The sequence below is a fragment of the Amphiura filiformis genome, chromosome 17 (genome assembly GCF_039555335.1).
Source record: "Amphiura filiformis chromosome 17, Afil_fr2py, whole genome shotgun sequence".
In the NCBI taxonomy this organism is placed as follows: domain Eukaryota; kingdom Metazoa; phylum Echinodermata; class Ophiuroidea; order Amphilepidida; family Amphiuridae; genus Amphiura; species Amphiura filiformis.
The window spans coordinates 38464599-38484889 of record NC_092644.1 but is presented as its reverse complement, the minus strand read 5'-3'; the positions used below and the strand labels follow the sequence as shown (position 1 = coordinate 38484889).

Below are 20291 nucleotides of genomic sequence, written 5' to 3'. Positions count from 1 at the left end.
CTTCGTTAATCTGTTTATTAGTCTCTTAGACTAGAGTTATAAACCAACTGCACCGTTATTTTATGCAATCATTAATTCTAGCAGTCTGTGGTTTCCCCTTGTGTGATTGTTAATCAATTAGATTTCCCACTTGATGAATATTGGTATCTTTAACAACATATGGACCCCATTAACTTATGAATAAATCGCCAAATTAAGTTACAAATATACCAAAAAACCTCAATTATACAACCAATTTGACAAACAAAATCATTTGACGTCAGTGCTTGTTTGTTGCCTGAATAAAAACAATGAAACATCAATTTTTCTTCTTTCTTCCTCGTTTCTTAGTTTTTCTTGAGTCCATAAGATTCTGTCCTTGTCGCTTGATGTCGGAAGCAGTCTGCATGTCCTCGTTGTCTTGACTGTCGTAGCCGAAATCATCTAAGATTGGAAGAATACATTCAAGTTCAACCAGTTACCACGGTTTAACAAAAACTGTTTTAGTAAATCTTTGGATACCCTTGTAAAATAAAACATTAATTTTGTGGTAAATGATTCAGAATGACAGTGAGATCAATTAAGTTTTATTTCCACGTTAATGCTATAACGGTAACAAACTATAGGAGAAACAAATTAATACCTGAATCGTATGCATCGGGTTCGTCCAATCTGACTCGCAGGTTCTCGCCAGACAGTCTATTCTCCATAAACTCCTGGAACTAAACAATAGCCAAAGTTTTCAAAATGTGATCATTAAATCGAAGCGTAGCCTACTAATAAAAATAAATAAATCGAAAAAAAAGCTCGATTAAAGTGCGTACGGTGGAGGCGGAGGATGAATTTAGAAACTGAAGATAATAGTCGAATCTATAGAATAAAAAACTAATTCAAAAATGGGGACAAGAGAAGATTATTCAATAAAATGATAAGCAAATGCAAAAAAAATAAAGCAAAAACCCCCAAGCCCAAGAGAAAGGTGGCACAACGCAACAAGTACATGCATGTACTTTCAAACAGAATAACTTGCCAATTCCTCTTTATAAGTTGCATAGTCACTGATCGTGTATATTTATATGTGTTGATTTGTTACCAAATTTTAATTATTTCAACTCATTGTTAAGGGGTGGGGTATGAACGTTTGGACAGTATTTATTGTGGGACATTAGAGCACATCAGACATATCAAATTGCATTCTGAATACGAAGAATGGTCTTCTGATATCAAATAATTTTGATTTTTGAAATTCGCAATGTAATACACATTTTATGGCAAATCATTAAAATTGATATTTTTGATATTTAACAGTACTCGAAGTAAACTTTATAAATCTGATGATTTCTACCTAAAGTGTATGTAGGTGGGATGAAAGCCGACGATCAATTGAAAATTTTGACCTTTCGTATTGAAGATATGGATTTTTTTCCCAAAACACCAAAAAAAATTAGGTCTTTTTGGGAAAAAAATCCATATCTTCAATATAAAAGGTCAAAATGTTCAATTGATCCCAGCTACATACACTTTTTAAAGTGTATGTAAAAGACTATATCATTAAATTTATAAAATTTACTTCGAGGACTGTTATATCTCCAAATGTGAAAAATATCAAATTTTAATAATTTGTCATAAAATTTGTATTATATCGTGAATTTCATAAAATGAAAATTATTTGATATCAGAAAGACATTCTTCGTATTCAGAATGCAGTTGGATAGGTCTGATGTGCTCTCATGTCCCACAAAAAAATGCTGTCGAAACGCTCAAAACGCTCATTCCAGTTCCCTTAACATACCAAATTGGAATTATTTCCTTTCTTTCAGTTCTCGTTGCCCTACCCCTCTCATTTACAAAGGTCAACTTGTTGCTTATTTTGCAAACAAAAAATTCCTAAAGTGTAGGACAATTGACAGATGGTCCACTTTTGGGTGATACGGTGTTCAAAAAGTCTAAAACGGGAAAATTTTAGGGGCTTTTTTGGAAGTTCCGCAGCAATTTTCTAAAATTCAAAATATTAATATTTTTGTCCCATCATACTTTTGAAACAGTTTTGATTGTACTCATCAGACCGTAATTAATACTATAAGATAGATGTGTTAACCATTACAATTATAATAAATGATGACGGAATTTAATAACGGGTACCAGAATATGGACACAATAATTTCCAATATTTATAACAAATTTGAACATGCAAGAAAAAATAATTCAAATACCTCAGGACTATTGAGTATCTTGGCGTACGACGCGCTGTCCTTAATCTTGGCATAATCCATCAAACGCATTAGTTTGTTTTCACATGTCGCAAGCTTTTCTACAACATCATCGGGATTGTTAGACGTACTCCTAAATGGCTGTAAATACAAACATAATCATTGAAGAGTGTAAAAAAGTTTCCTTTATTATTTTGGTTAAATTATTTTTAAAAAATTGGTGTCAACAAGAATTAGCTAAATTACGGGAGCACACCACTAAATCAATGCGCCATTTGTGCAACCCTACTGAGTTCCGGTAAAATTCAGAAAGTTTTTGCGGTATTATGGGCTGCTCTTTGGACTAATAATCAGAAAGAGTAGCGAATTGTAGCTTAAATGAAAGTGTAAAGCCTGTGCATGAATTTGAATCACTAAAAAGTCGCATTTTTATAATTATCGAGAAAATAGGTCCGCGTATTAAAAATGGGCAGAAACGGGTGTACAGTCATGAGAGCATGTCAAAAACAGTGAGGGCGCTGTTTAGCGGCTCCTACCGGGAAAACGAGGTGGAAGACTACCCATACATTGAAACATATGTTAAACTTTCATCGATTTGCAATCGACTGGTTATCATTAAAATTCTCAGAAAGCGCCGAAAAGGCCTCAAAACGAATAAATAAAACTGGTGTTTTTACACGTATTTCAATGGGACGATTATTTAGTGGTGTGCGCCCTTCGAAGGGCCTAGGAGTAAAACCGTGCTTTTCAGAGATTCAGCCCAAATTGAAATGGCTGTTGATTAAATTGCAGTTTTTTTTTTTTAAATAGATGGCTTACATGTTAGTGAATATATTTAATGCGTTTTAGATGCAATTCGCGCTAAGATTATTCCCTCAGAGGCCTTCAAAGTTCAAGAAATTGCCACAAATTGTGTGAAAACAAGATTTCTTGGATTTTAAGCAATTTGGGCTTAAGGTGACAAAACGGTGCATGCCTTTTAAAGCTGCAAATCTTGGTTTTCTAGGGGGCGGGGGGGTGATTGTTATAAAATCATTAACAGTAGACCCTTGCAATTATTAAACGTAATTTACTCTTATTTAAAACCGAATTTTATCAGAAAGACGGTCAAAAACTATCTAGAGAATTGGAATTCAATGCAAATTTAGAAGAATAAGCATGAATGGTCAAAATGTTGAAAATTTGCCTCTTTTCGGAATCCACCATAGAACTTTGAAAGGCTAGTTCTCTTGATGTGAATGTCACAGAGCACTTAAATTTAAAGAGTTTTACTCAAAGCATTTTATATTTCAAGAAAAAGATAAAAGAACTCAATTTTATGAACATCAAAAAACCCTTGAAGGGAGCACACCACTAAATCAATGCGCCATTTGTGCAACCCTACTGAGTTCCGTAAAATTCAGAAAGTTTTTGCGGTATTATGGGCTGCTCTTTGGACTAATAATCAGAAAGAGTAGCGAATTGTAGCTTAAATGAAAGTGTAAAGCCTGTGCATGAATTTGAATCACTAAAAAAGTCGCATTTTTATAATTATCGAGAAAATAGGTCCGCGTATTAAAAATGGGCAGAAACGGGTTTACAGTCATGAGAGCATGTCAAAAACAGTGAGGGCGCTGTTTAGCGGCTCCTACCGGGAAAACGAGGTGGAAGACTACCCATACATTGAAACATATGTTAAACTTTCATCGATTTGCAATCGACTGGTTATCATTAAAATTCTCAGAAAGCGCCGAAAAGGCCTCAAAACGAATAAATAAAACTGGTGTTTTACACGTATTTCAATGGGACGATTATTTAGTGGTGTGCGCCCTTCGAAGGGCCTAGGAGTAAAACCGTGCTTTTCAGAGATTCAGCCCAAATTGAAATGGCTGTTGATTAAATTGCAGTTTTTCGATTTAAATAGATGGCTTACATGTTAGTGAATATATTTAATGCGTTTTAGATGCAATTCGCGCTAAGATTATTCCCTCAGAGGCCTTCAAAGTTCAAGAAATTGCCACAAATTGTGTGAAAACAAGATTTCTTGGATTTTAAGCAATTTGGGCTTAAGGTGACAAAACGGTGCATGCCTTTTAAAGCTGCAAATCTTGGTTTTCTAGGGGGCGGGGGGGTGATTGTTATAAAATCATTAACAGTAGACCCTTGCAATTATTAAACGTAATTTACTCTTATTTAAAACCGAATTTTATCAGAAAGACGGTCAAAAACTATCTAGAGAATTGGAATTCAATGCAAATTTAGAAGAATAAGCATGAATGGTCAAAATGTTGAAAATTTGCCTATTTTCGGAATCCACCATAGAACTTTGAAAGGCTAGTTCTCTTGATGTGAATGTCACAGAGCACTTAAATTTAAAGAGTTTTACTCAAAGCATTTTATATTTCAAGAAAAAGATAAAAGAACTCAATTTTATGAACATCAAAAAACCCTTGAAGGGAGCACACCACTAAATCAATGCGCCATTTGTGCAACCCTACTGAGTTCCGGTAAAATTCAGAAAGTTTTTGCGGTATTATGGGCTGCTCTTTGGACTAATAATCAGAAAGAGTAGCGAATTGTAGCTTAAATGAAAGTGTAAAGCCTGTGCATGAATTTGAATCACTAAAAAGTCGCATTTTATAATTATCGAGAAAATAGGTCCGCGTATTAAAAATGGGCAGAAACGGGTTTACAGTCATGAGAGCATGTCAAAAACAGTGAGGGCGCTGTTTAGCGGCTCCTACCGGGAAAACGAGGTGGAAGACTACCCATACATTGAAACATATGTTAAACTTTCATCGATTTGCAATCGACTGGTTATCATTAAAATTCTCAGAAAGCGCCGAAAAGGCCTCAAAACGAATAAATAAAACTGGTGTTTTTACACGTATTTCAATGGGACGATTATTTAGTGGTGTGCGCCCTTCGAAGGGCCTAGGAGTAAAACCGTGCTTTTCAGAGATTCAGCCCAAATTGAAATGGCTGTTGATTAAATTGCAGTTTTTTCGATTTAAATAGATGGCTTACATGTTAGTGAATATATTTAATGCGTTTTAGATGCAATTCGCGCTAAGATTATTCCCTCAGAGGCCTTCAAAGTTCAAGAAATTGCCACAAATTGTGTGAAAACAAGATTTCTTGGATTTTAAGCAATTTGGGCTTAAGGTGACAAAACGGTGCATGCCTTTTAAAGCTGCAAATCTTGGTTTTCTAGGGGGCGGGGGGGTGATTGTTATAAAATCATTAACAGTAGACCCTTGCAATTATTAAACGTAATTTACTCTTATTTAAAACCGAATTTTATCAGAAAGACGGTCAAAAACTATCTAGAAATTGGAATTCAATGCAAATTTAGAAGAATAAGCATGAATGGTCAAAATGTTGAAAATTTGCCTATTTTCGGAATCCACCATAGAACTTTGAAAGGCTAGTTCTCTTGATGTGAATGTCACAGAGCACTTAAATTTAAAGAGTTTTACTCAAAGCATTTTATATTTCAAGAAAAAGATAAAAGAACTCAATTTTATGAACATCAAAAAACCCTTGAAGGGAGCACACCACTAAATCAATGCGCCATTTGTGCAACCCTACTGAGTTCCGGTAAAATTCAGAAAGTTTTTGCGGTATTATGGGCTGCTCTTTGGACTAATAATCAGAAAGAGTAGCGAATTGTAAGCTTAAATGAAAGTGTAAAGCCTGTGCATGAATTTGAATCACTAAAAAAGTCGCATTTTATAATTATCGAGAAAATAGGTCCGCGTATTAAAAATGGGCAGAAACGGGTTTACAGTCATGAGAGCATGTCAAAAACAGTGAGGGCGCTGTTTAGCGGCTCCTACCGGGAAAACGAGGTGGAAGACTACCCATACATTGAAACATATGTTAAACTTTCATCGATTTGCAATCGACTGGTTATCATTAAAATTCTCAGAAAGCGCCGAAAAGGCCTCAAAACGAATAAATAAAACTGGTGTTTTTACACGTATTTCAATGGGACGATTATTTAGTGGTGTGCGCCCTTCGAAGGGCCTAGGAGTAAAACCGTGCTTTTCAGAGATTCAGCCCAAATTGAAATGGCTGTTGATTAAATTGCAGTTTTTTTTTTTAAATAGATGGCTTACATGTTAGTGAATATATTTAATGCGTTTTAGATGCAATTCGCGCTAAGATTATTCCCTCAGAGGCCTTCAAAGTTCAAGAAATTGCCACAAATTGTGTGAAAACAAGATTTCTTGGATTTTAAGCAATTTGGGCTTAAGGTGACAAAACGGTGCATGCCTTTTAAAGCTGCAAATCTTGGTTTTCTAGGGGGCGGGGGGTGATTGTTATAAAATCATTAACAGTAGACCCTTGCAATTATTAAACGTAATTTACTCTTATTTAAAACCGAATTTTATCAGAAAGACGGTCAAAAACTATCTAGAGAATTGGAATTCAATGCAAATTTAGAAGAATAAGCATGAATGGTCAAAATGTTGAAAATTTGCCTATTTTCGGAATCCACCATAGAACTTTGAAAGGCTAGTTCTCTTGATGTGAATGTCACAGAGCACTTAAATTTAAAGAGTTTTACTCAAAGCATTTTATATTTCAAGAAAAAGATAAAAGAACTCAATTTTATGAACATCAAAAAACCCTTGAAGGGAGCACACCACTAAATCAATGCGCCATTTGTGCAACCCTACTGAGTTCCGGTAAAATTCAGAAAGTTTTTGCGGTATTATGGGCTGCTCTTTGGACTAATAATCAGAAAAGAGTAGCGAATTGTAGCTTAAATGAAAGTGTAAAGCCTGTGCATGAATTTGAATCACTAAAAAGTCGCATTTTATAATTATCGAGAAAATAGGTCCGCGTATTAAAAATGGGCAGAAACGGGTTTACAGTCATGCGAGCATGTCAACAACAGTGAGGGCGCTGTTTAGCGGCTCCTACCGGGAAAACGAGGTGGAAGACTACCCATACATTGAAACATATGTTAAACTTTCATCGATTTGCAATCGACTGGTTATCATTAAAATTCTCAGAAAGCGCCGAAAAGGCCTCAAAACGAATAAATAAAACTGGTGTTTTTACACGTATTTCAATGGGACGATTATTTAGTGGTGTGCGCCATTCGAAGTGCCTAGGAGTAAAACCGTGCTTTTCAGAGATTCAGCCCAAATTGAAATGGCTGTTGATTAAATTGCAGTTTTTTCGATTTAAATAGATGGCTTACATGTTAGTGAATATATTTAATGCGTTTTTAGATGCAATTCGCGCTAAGATTATTCCCTCAGAGGCCTTCAAAGTTCAAGAAATTGCCACAAATTGTGTGAAAACAAGATTTCTTGGATTTTAAGCAATTTGGGCTTAAGGTGACAAAACGGTGCATGCCTTTTAAAGCTGCAAATCTTGGTTTTCTAGGGGGCGGGGGGGTGATTGTTATAAAATCATTAACAGTAGACCCTTGCAATTATTAAACGTAATTTACTCTTATTTAAAACCGAATTTTATCAGAAAGACGGTCAAAAACTATCTAGAAATTGGAATTCAATGCAAATTTAGAAGAATAAGCATGAATGGTCAAAATGTTGAAAATTTGCCTATTTTCGGAATCCACCATAGAACTTTGAAAGGCTAGTTCTCTTGATGTGAATGTCACAGAGCACTTAAATTTAAAGAGTTTTACTCAAAGCATTTTATATTTCAAGAAAAAGATAAAAGAACTCAATTTTATGAACATCAAAAAACCCTTGAAGGGAGCACACCACTAAATCAATGCGCCATTTGTGCAACCCTACTGAGTTCCGGTAAAATTCAGAAAGTTTTTGCGGTATTATGGGCTGCTCTTTGGACTAATAATCAGAAAGAGTAGCGAATTGTAGCTTAAATGAAAGTGTAAAGCCTGTGCATGAATTTGAATCACTAAAAAAGTCGCATTTTATAATTATCGAGAAAATAGGTCCGCGTATTAAAAATGGGCAGAAACGGGTTTACAGTCATGAGAGCATGTCAAAAACAGTGAGGGCGCTGTTTAGCGGCTCCTACCGGGAAAACGAGGTGGAAGACTACCCATACATTGAAACATATGTTAAACTTTCATCGATTTGCAATCGACTGGTTATCATTAAAATTCTCAGAAAGCGCCGAAAAGGCCTCAAAACGAATAAATAAAACTGGTGTTTTTACACGTATTTCAATGGGACGATTATTTAGTGGTGTGCGCCCTTCGAAGGGCCTAGGAGTAAAACCGTGCTTTTCAGAGATTCAGCCCAAATTGAAATGGCTGTTGATTAAATTGCAGTTTTTCGATTTAAATAGATGGCTTACATGTTAGTGAATATATTTAATGCGTTTTAGATGCAATTCGCGCTAAGATTATTCCCTCAGAGGCCTTCAAAGTTCAAGAAATTGCCACAAATTGTGTGAAAACAAGATTTCTTGGATTTTAAGCAATTTGGGCTTAAGGTGACAAAACGGTGCATGCCTTTTAAAGCTGCAAATCTTGGTTTTCTAGGGGGCGGGGGGAGTGATTGTTATAAAATCATTAACAGTAGACCCTTGCAATTATTAAACGTAATTTACTCTTATTTAAAACCGAATTTTATCAGAAAGACGGTCAAAAACTATCTAGAGAATTGGACTTCAATGCAAATTTAGAAGAATAAGCATGAATGGTCAAAATGTTGAAAATTTGCCTATTTTCGGAATCCACCATAGAACTTTGAAAGGCTAGTTCTCTTGATGTGAATGTCACAGAGCACTAAATTTAAAGAGTTTTACTCAAAGCATTTTATATTTCAAGAAAAGATAAAAGAACTCAATTTTATGAACATCAAAAACCCTTGAAGGGAGCACACCACTAAATCAATGCGCCATTTGTGCAACCCTACTGAGTTCAGTAAAATTCAGAAAGTTTTGCGGTATTATGGGCTGCTCTTTGGACTAATAATCAGAAAGAGTAGCGAATTGTAGCTTAAATGAAAGTGTAAAGCCTGTGCATGAATTTGAATCACTAAAAAAGTCGCATTTTATAATTATCGAGAAAATAGGTCCGCGTATTAAAAATGGGCAGAAACGGGTTTACAGTCATGAGAGCATGTCAAAAACAGTGAGGGCGCTGTTTAGCGGCTCCTACCGGGAAAACGAGGTGGAAGACTACCCATACATTGAAACATATGTTAAACTTTCATCGATTTGCAATCGACTGGTTATCATTAAAATTCTCAGAAAGCGCCGAAAAGGCCTCAAAACGAATAAATAAAACTGGTGTTTTTACACGTATTTCAATGGGACGATTATTTAGTGGTGTGCGCCCTTCGAAGGGCCTAGGAGTAAAACCGTGCTTTTCAGAGATTCAGCCCAAATTGAAATGGCTGTTGATTAAATTGCAGTTTTTTTTTTTTAATAGATGGCTTACATGTTAGTGAATATATTTAATGCGTTTTAGATGCAATTCGCGCTAAGATTATTCCCTCAGAGGCCTTCAAAGTTCAAGAAATTGCCACAAATTGTGTGAAAACAAGATTTCTTGGATTTTAAGCAATTTGGGCTTAAGGTGACAAAACGGTGCATGCCTTTTAAAGCTGCAAATCTTGGTTTTCTAGGGGGCGGGGGGGGTGATTGTTATAAAATCATTAACAGTAGACCCTTGCAATTATTAAACGTAATTTACTCTTATTTAAAACCGAATTTTATCAGAAAGACGGTCAAAAACTATCTAGAAATTGGAATTCAATGCAAATTTAGAAGAATAAGCATGAATGGTCAAAATGTTGAAAATTTGCCTATTTTCGGAATCCACCATAGAACTTTGAAAGGCTAGTTCTCTTGATGTGAATGTCACAGAGCACTTAAATTTAAAGAGTTTTACTCAAAGCATTTTATATTTCAAGAAAAAGATAAAAGAACTCAATTTTATGAACATCAAAAAACCCTTGAAGGGAGCACACCACTAAATCAATGCGCCATTTGTGCAACCCTACTGAGTTCCGGTAAAATTCAGAAAGTTTTTGCGGTATTATGGGCTGCTCTTTGGACTAATAATCAGAAAGAGTAGCGAATTGTAGCTTAAATGAAAGTGTAAAGCCTGTGCATGAATTTGAATCACTAAAAAAGTCGCATTTTATAATTATCGAGAAAATAGGTCCGCGTATTAAAAATGGGCAGAAACGGGTTTACAGTCATGAGAGCATGTCAAAAACAGTGAGGGCGCTGTTTAGCGGCTCCTACCGGGAAAACGAGGTGGAAGACTACCCATACATTGAAACATATGTTAAACTTTCATCGATTTGCAATCGACTGGTTATCATTAAAATTCTCAGAAAGCGCCGAAAAGGCCTCAAAACGAATAAATAAAACTGGTGTTTTTACACGTATTTCAATGGGACGATTATTTAGTGGTGTGCGCCCTTCGAAGAACTAGGAGTAAAACCGTGCTTTTCAGAGATTCAGCCCAAATTGAAATGGCTGTTGATTAAATTGCAGTTTTTTTGTTTTAAATAGATGGCTTACATGTTAGTGAATATATTTAATGCGTTTTAGATGCAATTCGCGCTAAGATTATTCCCTCAGAGGCCTTCAAAGTTCAAGAAATTGCCACAAATTGTGTGAAAACAAGATTTCTTGGATTTTAAGCAATTTGGGCTTAAGGTGACAAAACGGTGCATGCCTTTTAAAGCTGCAAATCTTGGTTTTCTAGGGGGCGGGGGGGGTGATTGTTATAAAATCATTAACAGTAGACCCTTGCAATTATTAAACGTAATTTACTCTTATTTAAAACCGAATTTTATCAGAAAGACGGTCAAAAACTATCTAGAAATTGGAATTCAATGCAAATTTAGAAGAATAAGCATGAATGGTCAAAATGTTGAAAATTTGCCTATTTTCGGAATCCACCATAGAACTTTGAAAGGCTAGTTCTCTTGATGTGAATGTCACAGAGCACTTAAATTTAAAGAGTTTTACTCAAAGCATTTTATATTTCAAGAAAAAGATAAAAGAACTCAATTTTATGAACATCAAAAAACCCTTGAAGGGAGCACACCACTAAATCAATGCGCCATTTGTGCAACCCTACTGAGTCCGGTAAAATTCAGAAAGTTTTTGCGGTATTATGGGCTGCTCTTTGGACTAATAATCAGAAAGAGTAGCGAATTGTAGCTTAAATGAAAGTGTAAAGCCTGTGCATGAATTTGAATCACTAAAAAAGTCGCATTTTATAATTATCGAGAAAATAGGTCCGCGTATTAAAAATGGGCAGAAACGGGTTTACAGTCATGAGAGCATGTCAAAAACAGTGAGGGCGCTGTTTAGCGGCTCCTACCGGGAAAACGAGGTGGAAGACTACCCATACATTGAAACATATGTTAAACTTTCATCGATTTGCAATCGACTGGTTATCATTAAAATTCTCAGAAAGCGCCGAAAAGGCCTCAAAACGAATAAATAAAACTGGTGTTTTTACACGTATTTCAATGGGACGATTATTTAGTGGTGTGCGCCCTTCGAAGAGCCTAGGAGTAAAACCGTGCTTTTCAGAGATTCAGCCCAAATTGAAATGGCTGTTGATTAAATTGCAGTTTTTCGATTTAAATAGATGGCTTACATGTTAGTGAATATATTTAATGCGTTTTAGATGCAATTCGCGCTAAGATTATTCCCTCAGAGGCCTTCAAAGTTCAAGAAATTGCCACAAATTGTGTGAAAACAAGATTTCTTGGATTTTAAGCAATTTGGGCTTAAGGTGACAAAACGGTGCATGCCTTTTAAAGCTGCAAATCTTGGTTTTCTAGGGGGCGGGGGGGGGGGATTGTTATAAAATCATTAACAGTAGACCCTTGCAATTATTAAACGTAATTTACTCTTATTTAAAACCGAATTTTATCAGAAAGACGGTCAAAAACTATCTAGAGAATTGGAATTCAATGCAAATTTAGAAGAATAAGCATGAATGGTCAAAATGTTGAAAATTTGCCTATTTTCGGAATCCACCATAGAACTTTGAAAGGCTAGTTCTCTTGATGTGAATGTCACAGAGCACTTAAATTTAAAGAGTTTTACTCAAAGCATTTTATATTTCAAGAAAAAGATAAAAGAACTCAATTTTATGAACATCAAAAAACCCTTGAAGGGAGCACACCACTAAATCAATGCGCCATTTGTGCAACCCTACTGAGTTCCGGTAAAATTCAGAAAGTTTTTGCGGTATTATGGGCTGCTCTTTGGACTAATAATCAGAAAAGAGTAGCGAATTGTAGCTTAAATGAAAGTAAAAGCCTGTGCATGAATTTGAATCACTAAAAAGTCGCATTTTATAATTATCGAGAAAATAGGTCCGCGTATTAAAAATGGGCAGAAACGGGTTTACAGTCATGAGAGCATGTCAAAAACAGTGAGGGCGCTGTTTAGCGGCTCCTACCGGGAAAACGAGGTGGAAGACTACCCATACATTGAAACATATGTTAAACTTTCATCGATTTGCAATCGACTGGTTATCATTAAAATTCTCAGAAAGCGCCGAAAAGGCCTCAAAACGAATAAATAAAACTGGTGTTTTTACACGTATTTCAATGGGACGATTATTTAGTGGTGTGCGCCCTGCGAAGAGGCCTAGGAGTAAAACAGTGCTTTTCAGAGATTCAGCCCAAATTGAAATGGCTGTTGATTAAATTGCAGTTTTTTTGATTTAAATAGATGGCTTACATGTTAGTGAATATATTTAATGCGTTTTAGATGCAATTCGCGCTAAGATTATTCCCTCAGAGGCCTTCAAAGTTCAAGAAATTGCCACAAATTGTGTGAAAACAAGATTTCTTGGATTTTAAGCAATTTGGGCTTAAGGTGACAAAACGGTGCATGCCTTTTAAAGCTGCAAATCTTGGTTTTCTAGGGGGCGGGGGGTGTGATTGTTATAAAATCATTAACAGTAGACCCTTGCAATTATTAAACGTAATTTACTCTTATTTAAAACCGAATTTTATCAGAAAGACGGTCAAAAACTATCTAGAGAATTGGAATTCAATGCAAATTTAGAAGAATAAGCATGAATGGTCAAAATGTTGAAAATTTGCCTATTTTCGGAATCCACCATAGAACTTTGAAAGGCTAGTTCTCTTGATGTGAATGTCACAGAGCACTTAAATTTAAAGAGTTTTACTCAAAGCATTTTATATTTCAAGAAAAAGATAAAAGAACTCAATTTTATGAACATCAAAAAACCCTTGAAGGGAGCACACCACTAAATCAATGCGCCATTTGTGCAACCCTACTGAGTTCGGTAAAATTCAGAAAGTTTTTGCGGTATTATGGGCTGCTCTTTGGACTAATAATCAGAAAGAGTAGCGAATTGTAGCTTAAATGAAAGTGTAAAGCCTGTGCATGAATTTGAATCACTAAAAAGTCGCATTTTATAATTATCGAGAAAATAGGTCCGCGTATTAAAAATGGGCAGAAACGGGTTTACAGTCATGAGAGCATGTCAAAAACAGTGAGGGCGCTGTTTAGCGGCTCCTACCGGGAAAACGAGGTGGAAGACTACCCATACATTGAAACATATGTTAAACTTTCATCGATTTGCAATCGACTGGTTATCATTAAAATTCTCAGAAAGCGCCGAAAAGGCCTCAAAACGAATAAATAAAACTGGTGTTTTTACACGTATTTCAATGGGACGATTATTTAGTGGTGTGCGCCCTTCGAAGGGCCTAGGAGTAAAACCGTGCTTTTCAGAGATTCAGCCCAAATTGAAATGGCTGTTGATTAAATTGCAGTTTTTCGATTTAAATAGATGGCTTACATGTTAGTGAATATATTTAATGCGTTTTAGATGCAATTCGCGCTAAGATTATTCCCTCAGAGGCCTTCAAAGTTCAAGAAATTGCCACAAATTGTGTGAAAACAAGATTTCTTGGATTTTAAGCAATTTGGGCTTAAGGTGACAAAACGGTGCATGCCTTTTAAAGCTGCAAATCTTGGTTTTCTAGGGGGCGGGGGGTGATTGTTATAAAATCATTAACAGTAGACCCTTGCAATTATTAAACGTAATTTACTCTTATTTAAAACCGAATTTTATCAGAAAGACGGTCAAAAACTATCTAGAGAATTGGGATTCAATGCAAATTTAGAAGAATAAGCATGAATGGTCAAAATGTTGAAAATTTGCCTATTTTCGGAATCCACCATAGAACTTTGAAAGGCTAGTTCTCTTGATGTGAATGTCACAGAGCACTTAAATTTAAAGAGTTTTACTCAAAGCATTTTATATTTCAAGAAAAAGATAAAAGAACTCAATTTTATGAACATCAAAAAACCCTTGAAGGGAGCACACCACTAAATCAATGCGCCATTTGTGCAACCCTACTGAGTTCAGTAAAATTCAGAAAGTTTTGCGGTATTATGGGCTGCTCTTTGGACTAATAATCAGAAAGAGTAGCGAATTGTAGCTTAAATGAAAGTGTAAAGCCTGTGCATGAATTTGAATCACTAAAAAAGTCGCATTTTATAATTATCGAGAAAATAGGTCCGCGTATTAAAAATGGGCAGAAACGGGTTTACAGTCATGAGAGCATGTCAAAAACAGTGAGGGCGCTGTTTAGCGGCTCCTACCGGAAAACGAGGTGGAAGACTACCCATACATTGAAACATATGTTAAACTTTCATCGATTTGCAATCGACTGGTTATCATTAAAATTCTCAGAAAGCGCCGAAAAGGCCTCAAAACGAATAAATAAAACTGGTGTGTTTACACGTATTTCAATGGGACGATTATTTAGTGGGTTGCGCCCTTCGAAGAGGCCTAGGAGTAAAACCGTGCTTTTCAGAGATTCAGCCCAAATTGAAATGGCTGTTGATTAAATTGCAGTTTTTTCGATTTAAATAGATGGCTTACATGTTAGTGAATATATTTAATGCGTTTTAGATGCAATTCGCGCTAAGATTATTCCCTCAGAGGCCTTCAAAGTTCAAGAAATTGCCACAAATTGTGTGAAAACAAGATTTCTTGGATTTTAAGCAATTTGGGCTTAAGGTGACAAAACGGTGCATGCCTTTTAAAGCTGCAAATCTTGGTTTTCTAGGGGGCGGGGGGGTGATTGTTATAAAATCATTAACAGTAGACCCTTGCAATTATTAAACGTAATTTACTCTTATTTAAAACCGAATTTTATCAGAAAGACGGTCAAAAACTATCTAGAAATTGGAATTCAATGCAAATTTAGAAGAATAAGCATGAATGGTCAAAATGTTGAAAATTTGCCTATTTTCGGAATCCACCATAGAACTTTGAAAGGCTAGTTCTCTTGATGTGAATGTCACAGAGCACTTAAATTTAAAGAGTTTTACTCAAAGCATTTTATATTTCAAGAAAAAGATAAAAGAACTCAATTTTATGAACATCAAAAAACCCTTGAAGGGAGCACACCACTAAATCAATGCGCCATTTGTGCAACCCTACTGAGTTCCGGTAAAATTCAGAAAGTTTTTGCGGTATTATGGGCTGCTCTTTGGACTAATAATCAGAAAGAGTAGCGAATTGTAGCTTAAATGAAAGTGTAAAGCCTGTGCATGAATTTGAATCACTAAAAAGTCGCATTTTATAATTATCGAGAAAATAGGTCCGCGTATTAAAAATGGGCAGAAACGGGTTTACAGTCATGAGAGCATGTCAAAAACAGTGAGGGCGCTGTTTAGCGGCTCCTACCGGGAAAACGAGGTGGAAGACTACCCATACATTGAAACATATGTTAAACTTTCATCGATTTGCAATCGACTGGTTATCATAAATTCTCAGAAAGCGCCGAAAAGGCCTCAAAACGAATAAATAAAACTGGTGTTTTTACACGTATTTCAATGGGACGATTATTTAGTGGTGTGCGCCCTTCGAAGGGCCTAGGAGTAAAACCGTGCTTTTCAGAGATTCAGCCCAAATTGAAATGGCTGTTGATTAAATTGCAGTTTTTCGATTTAAATAGATGGCTTACATGTTAGTGAATATATTTAATGCGTTTTAGATGCAATTCGCGCTAAGATTATTCCCTCAGAGGCCTTCAAAGTTCAAGAAATTGCCACAAATTGTGTGAAAACAAGATTTCTTGGATTTTAAGCAATTTGGGCTTAAGGTGACAAAACGGTGCATGCCTTTTAAAGCTGCAAATCTTGGTTTTCTAGGGGGCGGGGGGGGTGATTGTTATAAAATCATTAACAGTAGACCCTTGCAATTATTAAACGTAATTTACTCTTATTTAAAACCGAATTTTATCAGAAAGACGGTCAAAAACTATCTAGAGAATTGGAATTCAATGCAAATTTAGAAGAATAAGCATGAATGGTCAAAATGTTGAAAATTTGCCTATTTTCGGAATCCACCATAGAACTTTGAAAGGCTAGTTCTCTTGATGTGAATGTCACAGAGCACTTAAATTTAAAGAGTTTTACTCAAAGCATTTTATATTTCAAGAAAAAGATAAAAGAACTCAATTTTATGAACATCAAAAAACCCTTGAAGGGAGCACACCACTAAATCAATGCGCCATTTGTGCAACCCTACTGAGTTCCGGTAAAATTCAGAAAGTTTTTGCGGTATTATGGGCTGCTCTTTGGACTAATAATCAGAAAGAGTAGCGAATTGTAGCTTAAATGAAAGTGTAAAGCCTGTGCATGAATTTGAATCACTAAAAAAGTCGCATTTTATAATTATCGAGAAAATAGGTCCGCGTAGTAAAAAATGGGCAGAAACGGGTTTACAGTCATGAGAGCATGTCAAAAACAGTGAGGGCGCTGTTTAGCGGCTCCTACCGGGAAAACGAGGTGGAAGACTACCCATACATTGAAACATATGTTAAACTTTCATCGATTTGCAATCGACTGGTTATCATTAAAATTCTCAGAAAGCGCCGAAAAGGCCTCAAAACGAATAAATAAAACTGGTGTTTTTACACGTATTTCAATGGGACGATTATTTAGTGGTGTGCGCCCTTCGAAGAGCCTAGGAGTAAAACCGTGCTTTTCAGAGATTCAGCCCAAATTGAAATGGCTGTTGATTAAATTGCAGTTTTTTCGATTTAAATAGATGGCTTACATGTTAGTGAATATATTTAATGCGTTTTAGATGCAATTCGCGCTAAGATTATTCCCTCAGAGGCCTTCAAAGTTCAAGAAATTGCCACAAATTGTGTGAAAACAAGATTTCTTGGATTTTAAGCAATTTGGGCTTAAGGTGACAAAACGGTGCATGCCTTTTAAAGCTGCAAATCTTGGTTTTCTAGGGGGCGGGGGGTGATTGTTATAAAATCATTAACAGTAGACCCTTGCAATTATTAAACGTAATTTACTCTTATTTAAAACCGAATTTTATCAGAAAGACGGTCAAAAACTATCTAGAGAATTGGAATTCAATGCAAATTTAGAAGAATAAGCATGAATGGTCAAAATGTTGAAAATTTGCCTATTTTCGGAATCCACCATAGAACTTTGAAAGGCTAGTTCTCTTGATGTGAATGTCACAGAGCACTTAAATTTAAAGAGTTTTACTCAAAGCATTTTATATTTCAAGAAAAAGATAAAAGAACTCAATTTTATGAACATCAAAAAACCCTTGAAGGGAGCACACCACTAAATCAATGCGCCATTTGTGCAACCCTACTGAGTTCCGGTAAAATTCAGAAAGTTTTTGCGGTATTATGGGCTGCTCTTTGGACTAATAATCAGAAAGAGTAGCGAATTGTAGCTTAAATGAAAGTGTAAAGCCTGTGCATGAATTTGAATCACTAAAAAAGTCGCATTTTATAATTATCGAGAAAATAGGTCCGCGTATTAAAAATGGGCAGAAACGGGTTTACAGTCATGAGAGCATGTCAAAAACAGTGAGGGCGCTGTTTAGCGGCTCCTACCGGGAAAACGAGGTGGAAGACTACCCATACATTGAAACATATGTTAAACTTTCATCGATTTGCAATCGACTGGTTATCATTAAAATTCTCAGAAAGCGCCGAAAAGGCCTCAAAACGAATAAATAAAACTGGTGTTTTTACACGTATTTCAATGGGACGATTATTTAGTGGTGTGCGCCCTTCGAAGGGCCTAGGAGTAAAACCGTGCTTTTCAGAGATTCAGCCCAAATTGAAATGGCTGTTGATTAAATTGCAGTTTTTTCTATTTAAATAGATGGCTTACATGTTAGTGAATATATTTAATGCGTTTTAGATGCAATTCGCGCTAAGATTATTCCCTCAGAGGCCTTCAAAGTTCAAGAAATTGCCACAAATTGTGTGAAAACAAGATTTCTTGGATTTTAAGCAATTTGGGCTTAAGGTGACAAAACGGTGCATGCCTTTTAAAGCTGCAAATCTTGGTTTTCTAGGGGGCGGGGGGGTGATTGTTATAAAATCATTAACAGTAGACCCTTGCAATTATTAAACGTAATTTACTCTTATTTAAAACCGAATTTTATCAGAAAGACGGTCAAAAACTATCTAGAAATTGGAATTCAATGCAAATTTAGAAGAATAAGCATGAATGGTCAAAATGTTGAAAATTTGCCTATTTTCGGAATCCACCATAGAACTTTGAAAGGCTAGTTCTCTTGATGTGAATGTCACAGAGCACTTAAATTTAAAGAGTTTTACTCAAAGCATTTTATATTTCAAGAAAAAGATAAAAGAACTCAATTTTATGAACATCAAAAAACCCTTGAAGGGAGCACACCACTAAATCAATGCGCCATTTGTGCAACCCTACTGAGTTCCGGTAAATTCAGAAAGTGTTTGCGGTATTATGGGCTGCTCTTTGGACTAATAATCAGAAAAGAGTAGCGAATTGTAGCTTAAATGAAAGTGTAAAGCCTGTGCATGAATTTGAATCACTAAAAAAGTCGCATTTTATAATTATCGAGAAAATAGGTCCGCGTATTAAAAATGGGCAGAAACGGGTTTACAGTCATGAGAGCATGTCAAAAACAGTGAGGGCGCTGTTTAGCGGCTCCTACCGGGAAAACGAGGTGGAAGACTACCCATACATTGAAACATATGTTAAACTTTCATCGATTTGCAATCGACTGGTTATCATTAAAATTCTCAGAAAGCGCCGAAAAGGCCTCAAAACGAATAAATAAAACTGGTGTTTTTACACGTATTTCAATGGGACGATTATTTAGTGGTGTGCGCCCTTCGAAGGGCCTAGGAGTAAAACCGTGCTTTTCAGAGATTCAGCCCAAATTGAAATGGCTGTTGATTAAATTGCAGTTTTTTATATTTAAATAGATGGCTTACATGTTAGTGAATATATTTAATGCGTTTTAGATGCAATTCGCGCTAAGATTATTCCCTCAGAGGCCTTCAAAGTTCAAGAAATTGCCACAAATTGTGTGAAAACAAGATTTCTTGGATTTTAAGCAATTTGGGCTTAAGGTGACAAAACGGTGCATGCCTTTTAAAGCTGCAAATCTTGGTTTTCTAGGGGGCGGGGGGGTGATTGTTATAAAATCATTAACAGTAGACCCTTGCAATTATTAAACGTAATTTACTCTTATTTAAAACCGAATTTTATCAGAAAGACGGTCAAAAACTATCTAGAGAATTGGACTTCAATGCAAATTTAGAAGAATAAGCATGAATGGTCAAAATGTTGAAAATTTGCCTATTTTCGGAATCCACCATAGAACTTTGAAAGGCTAGTTCTCTTGATGTGAATGTCACAGAGCACTTAAATTTAAAGAGTTTTACTCAAAGCATTTTATATTTCAAGAAAAAGATAAAAGAACTCAATTTTATGAACATCAAAAAACCCTTGAAGGGAGCACACCACTAAATCAATGCGCCATTTGTGCAACCCTACTGACTTCCGGTAAAATTCAGAAAGTTTTTGCGGTATTATGGGCTGCTCTTTGGACTAATAATCAGAAAGAGTAGCGAATTGTAGCTTAAATGAAAGTGTAAAGCCTGTGCATGAATTTGAATCACTAAAAAGTCGCATTTTATAATTATCGAGAAAATAGGTCCGCGTATTAAAAATGGGCAGAAACGGGTTTACAGTCATGAGAGCATGTCAAAAACAGTGAGGGCGCTGTTTAGCGGCTCCTACCGGGAAAACGAGGTGGAAGACTACCCATACATTGAAACATATGTTAAACTTTCATCGATTTGCAATCGA

The 20291-nt window shown here is 35.9% G+C and overlaps 1 protein-coding gene across 1 annotated transcript in view; it reads right to left on the bottom strand.

Annotated features, from left to right (window-relative positions):
* The window catches only part of LOC140138428 (outer dynein arm-docking complex subunit 3-like), an 89356-nt gene continuing 69065 nt past the window's right edge, over nt 1-20291 (bottom strand). Inside the window, exons 11-13 of the mRNA XM_072160321.1 lie at nt 2193-2330; nt 623-701; nt 1-423 (exon numbers count right to left, since the gene is read on the bottom strand). Coding sequence (XP_072016422.1) covers nt 299-423; nt 623-701; nt 2193-2330 — 342 coding nt within the window. The 3' untranslated portion in view covers nt 1-298. The remainder of the gene's footprint in view (nt 424-622; nt 702-2192; nt 2331-20291) is intronic.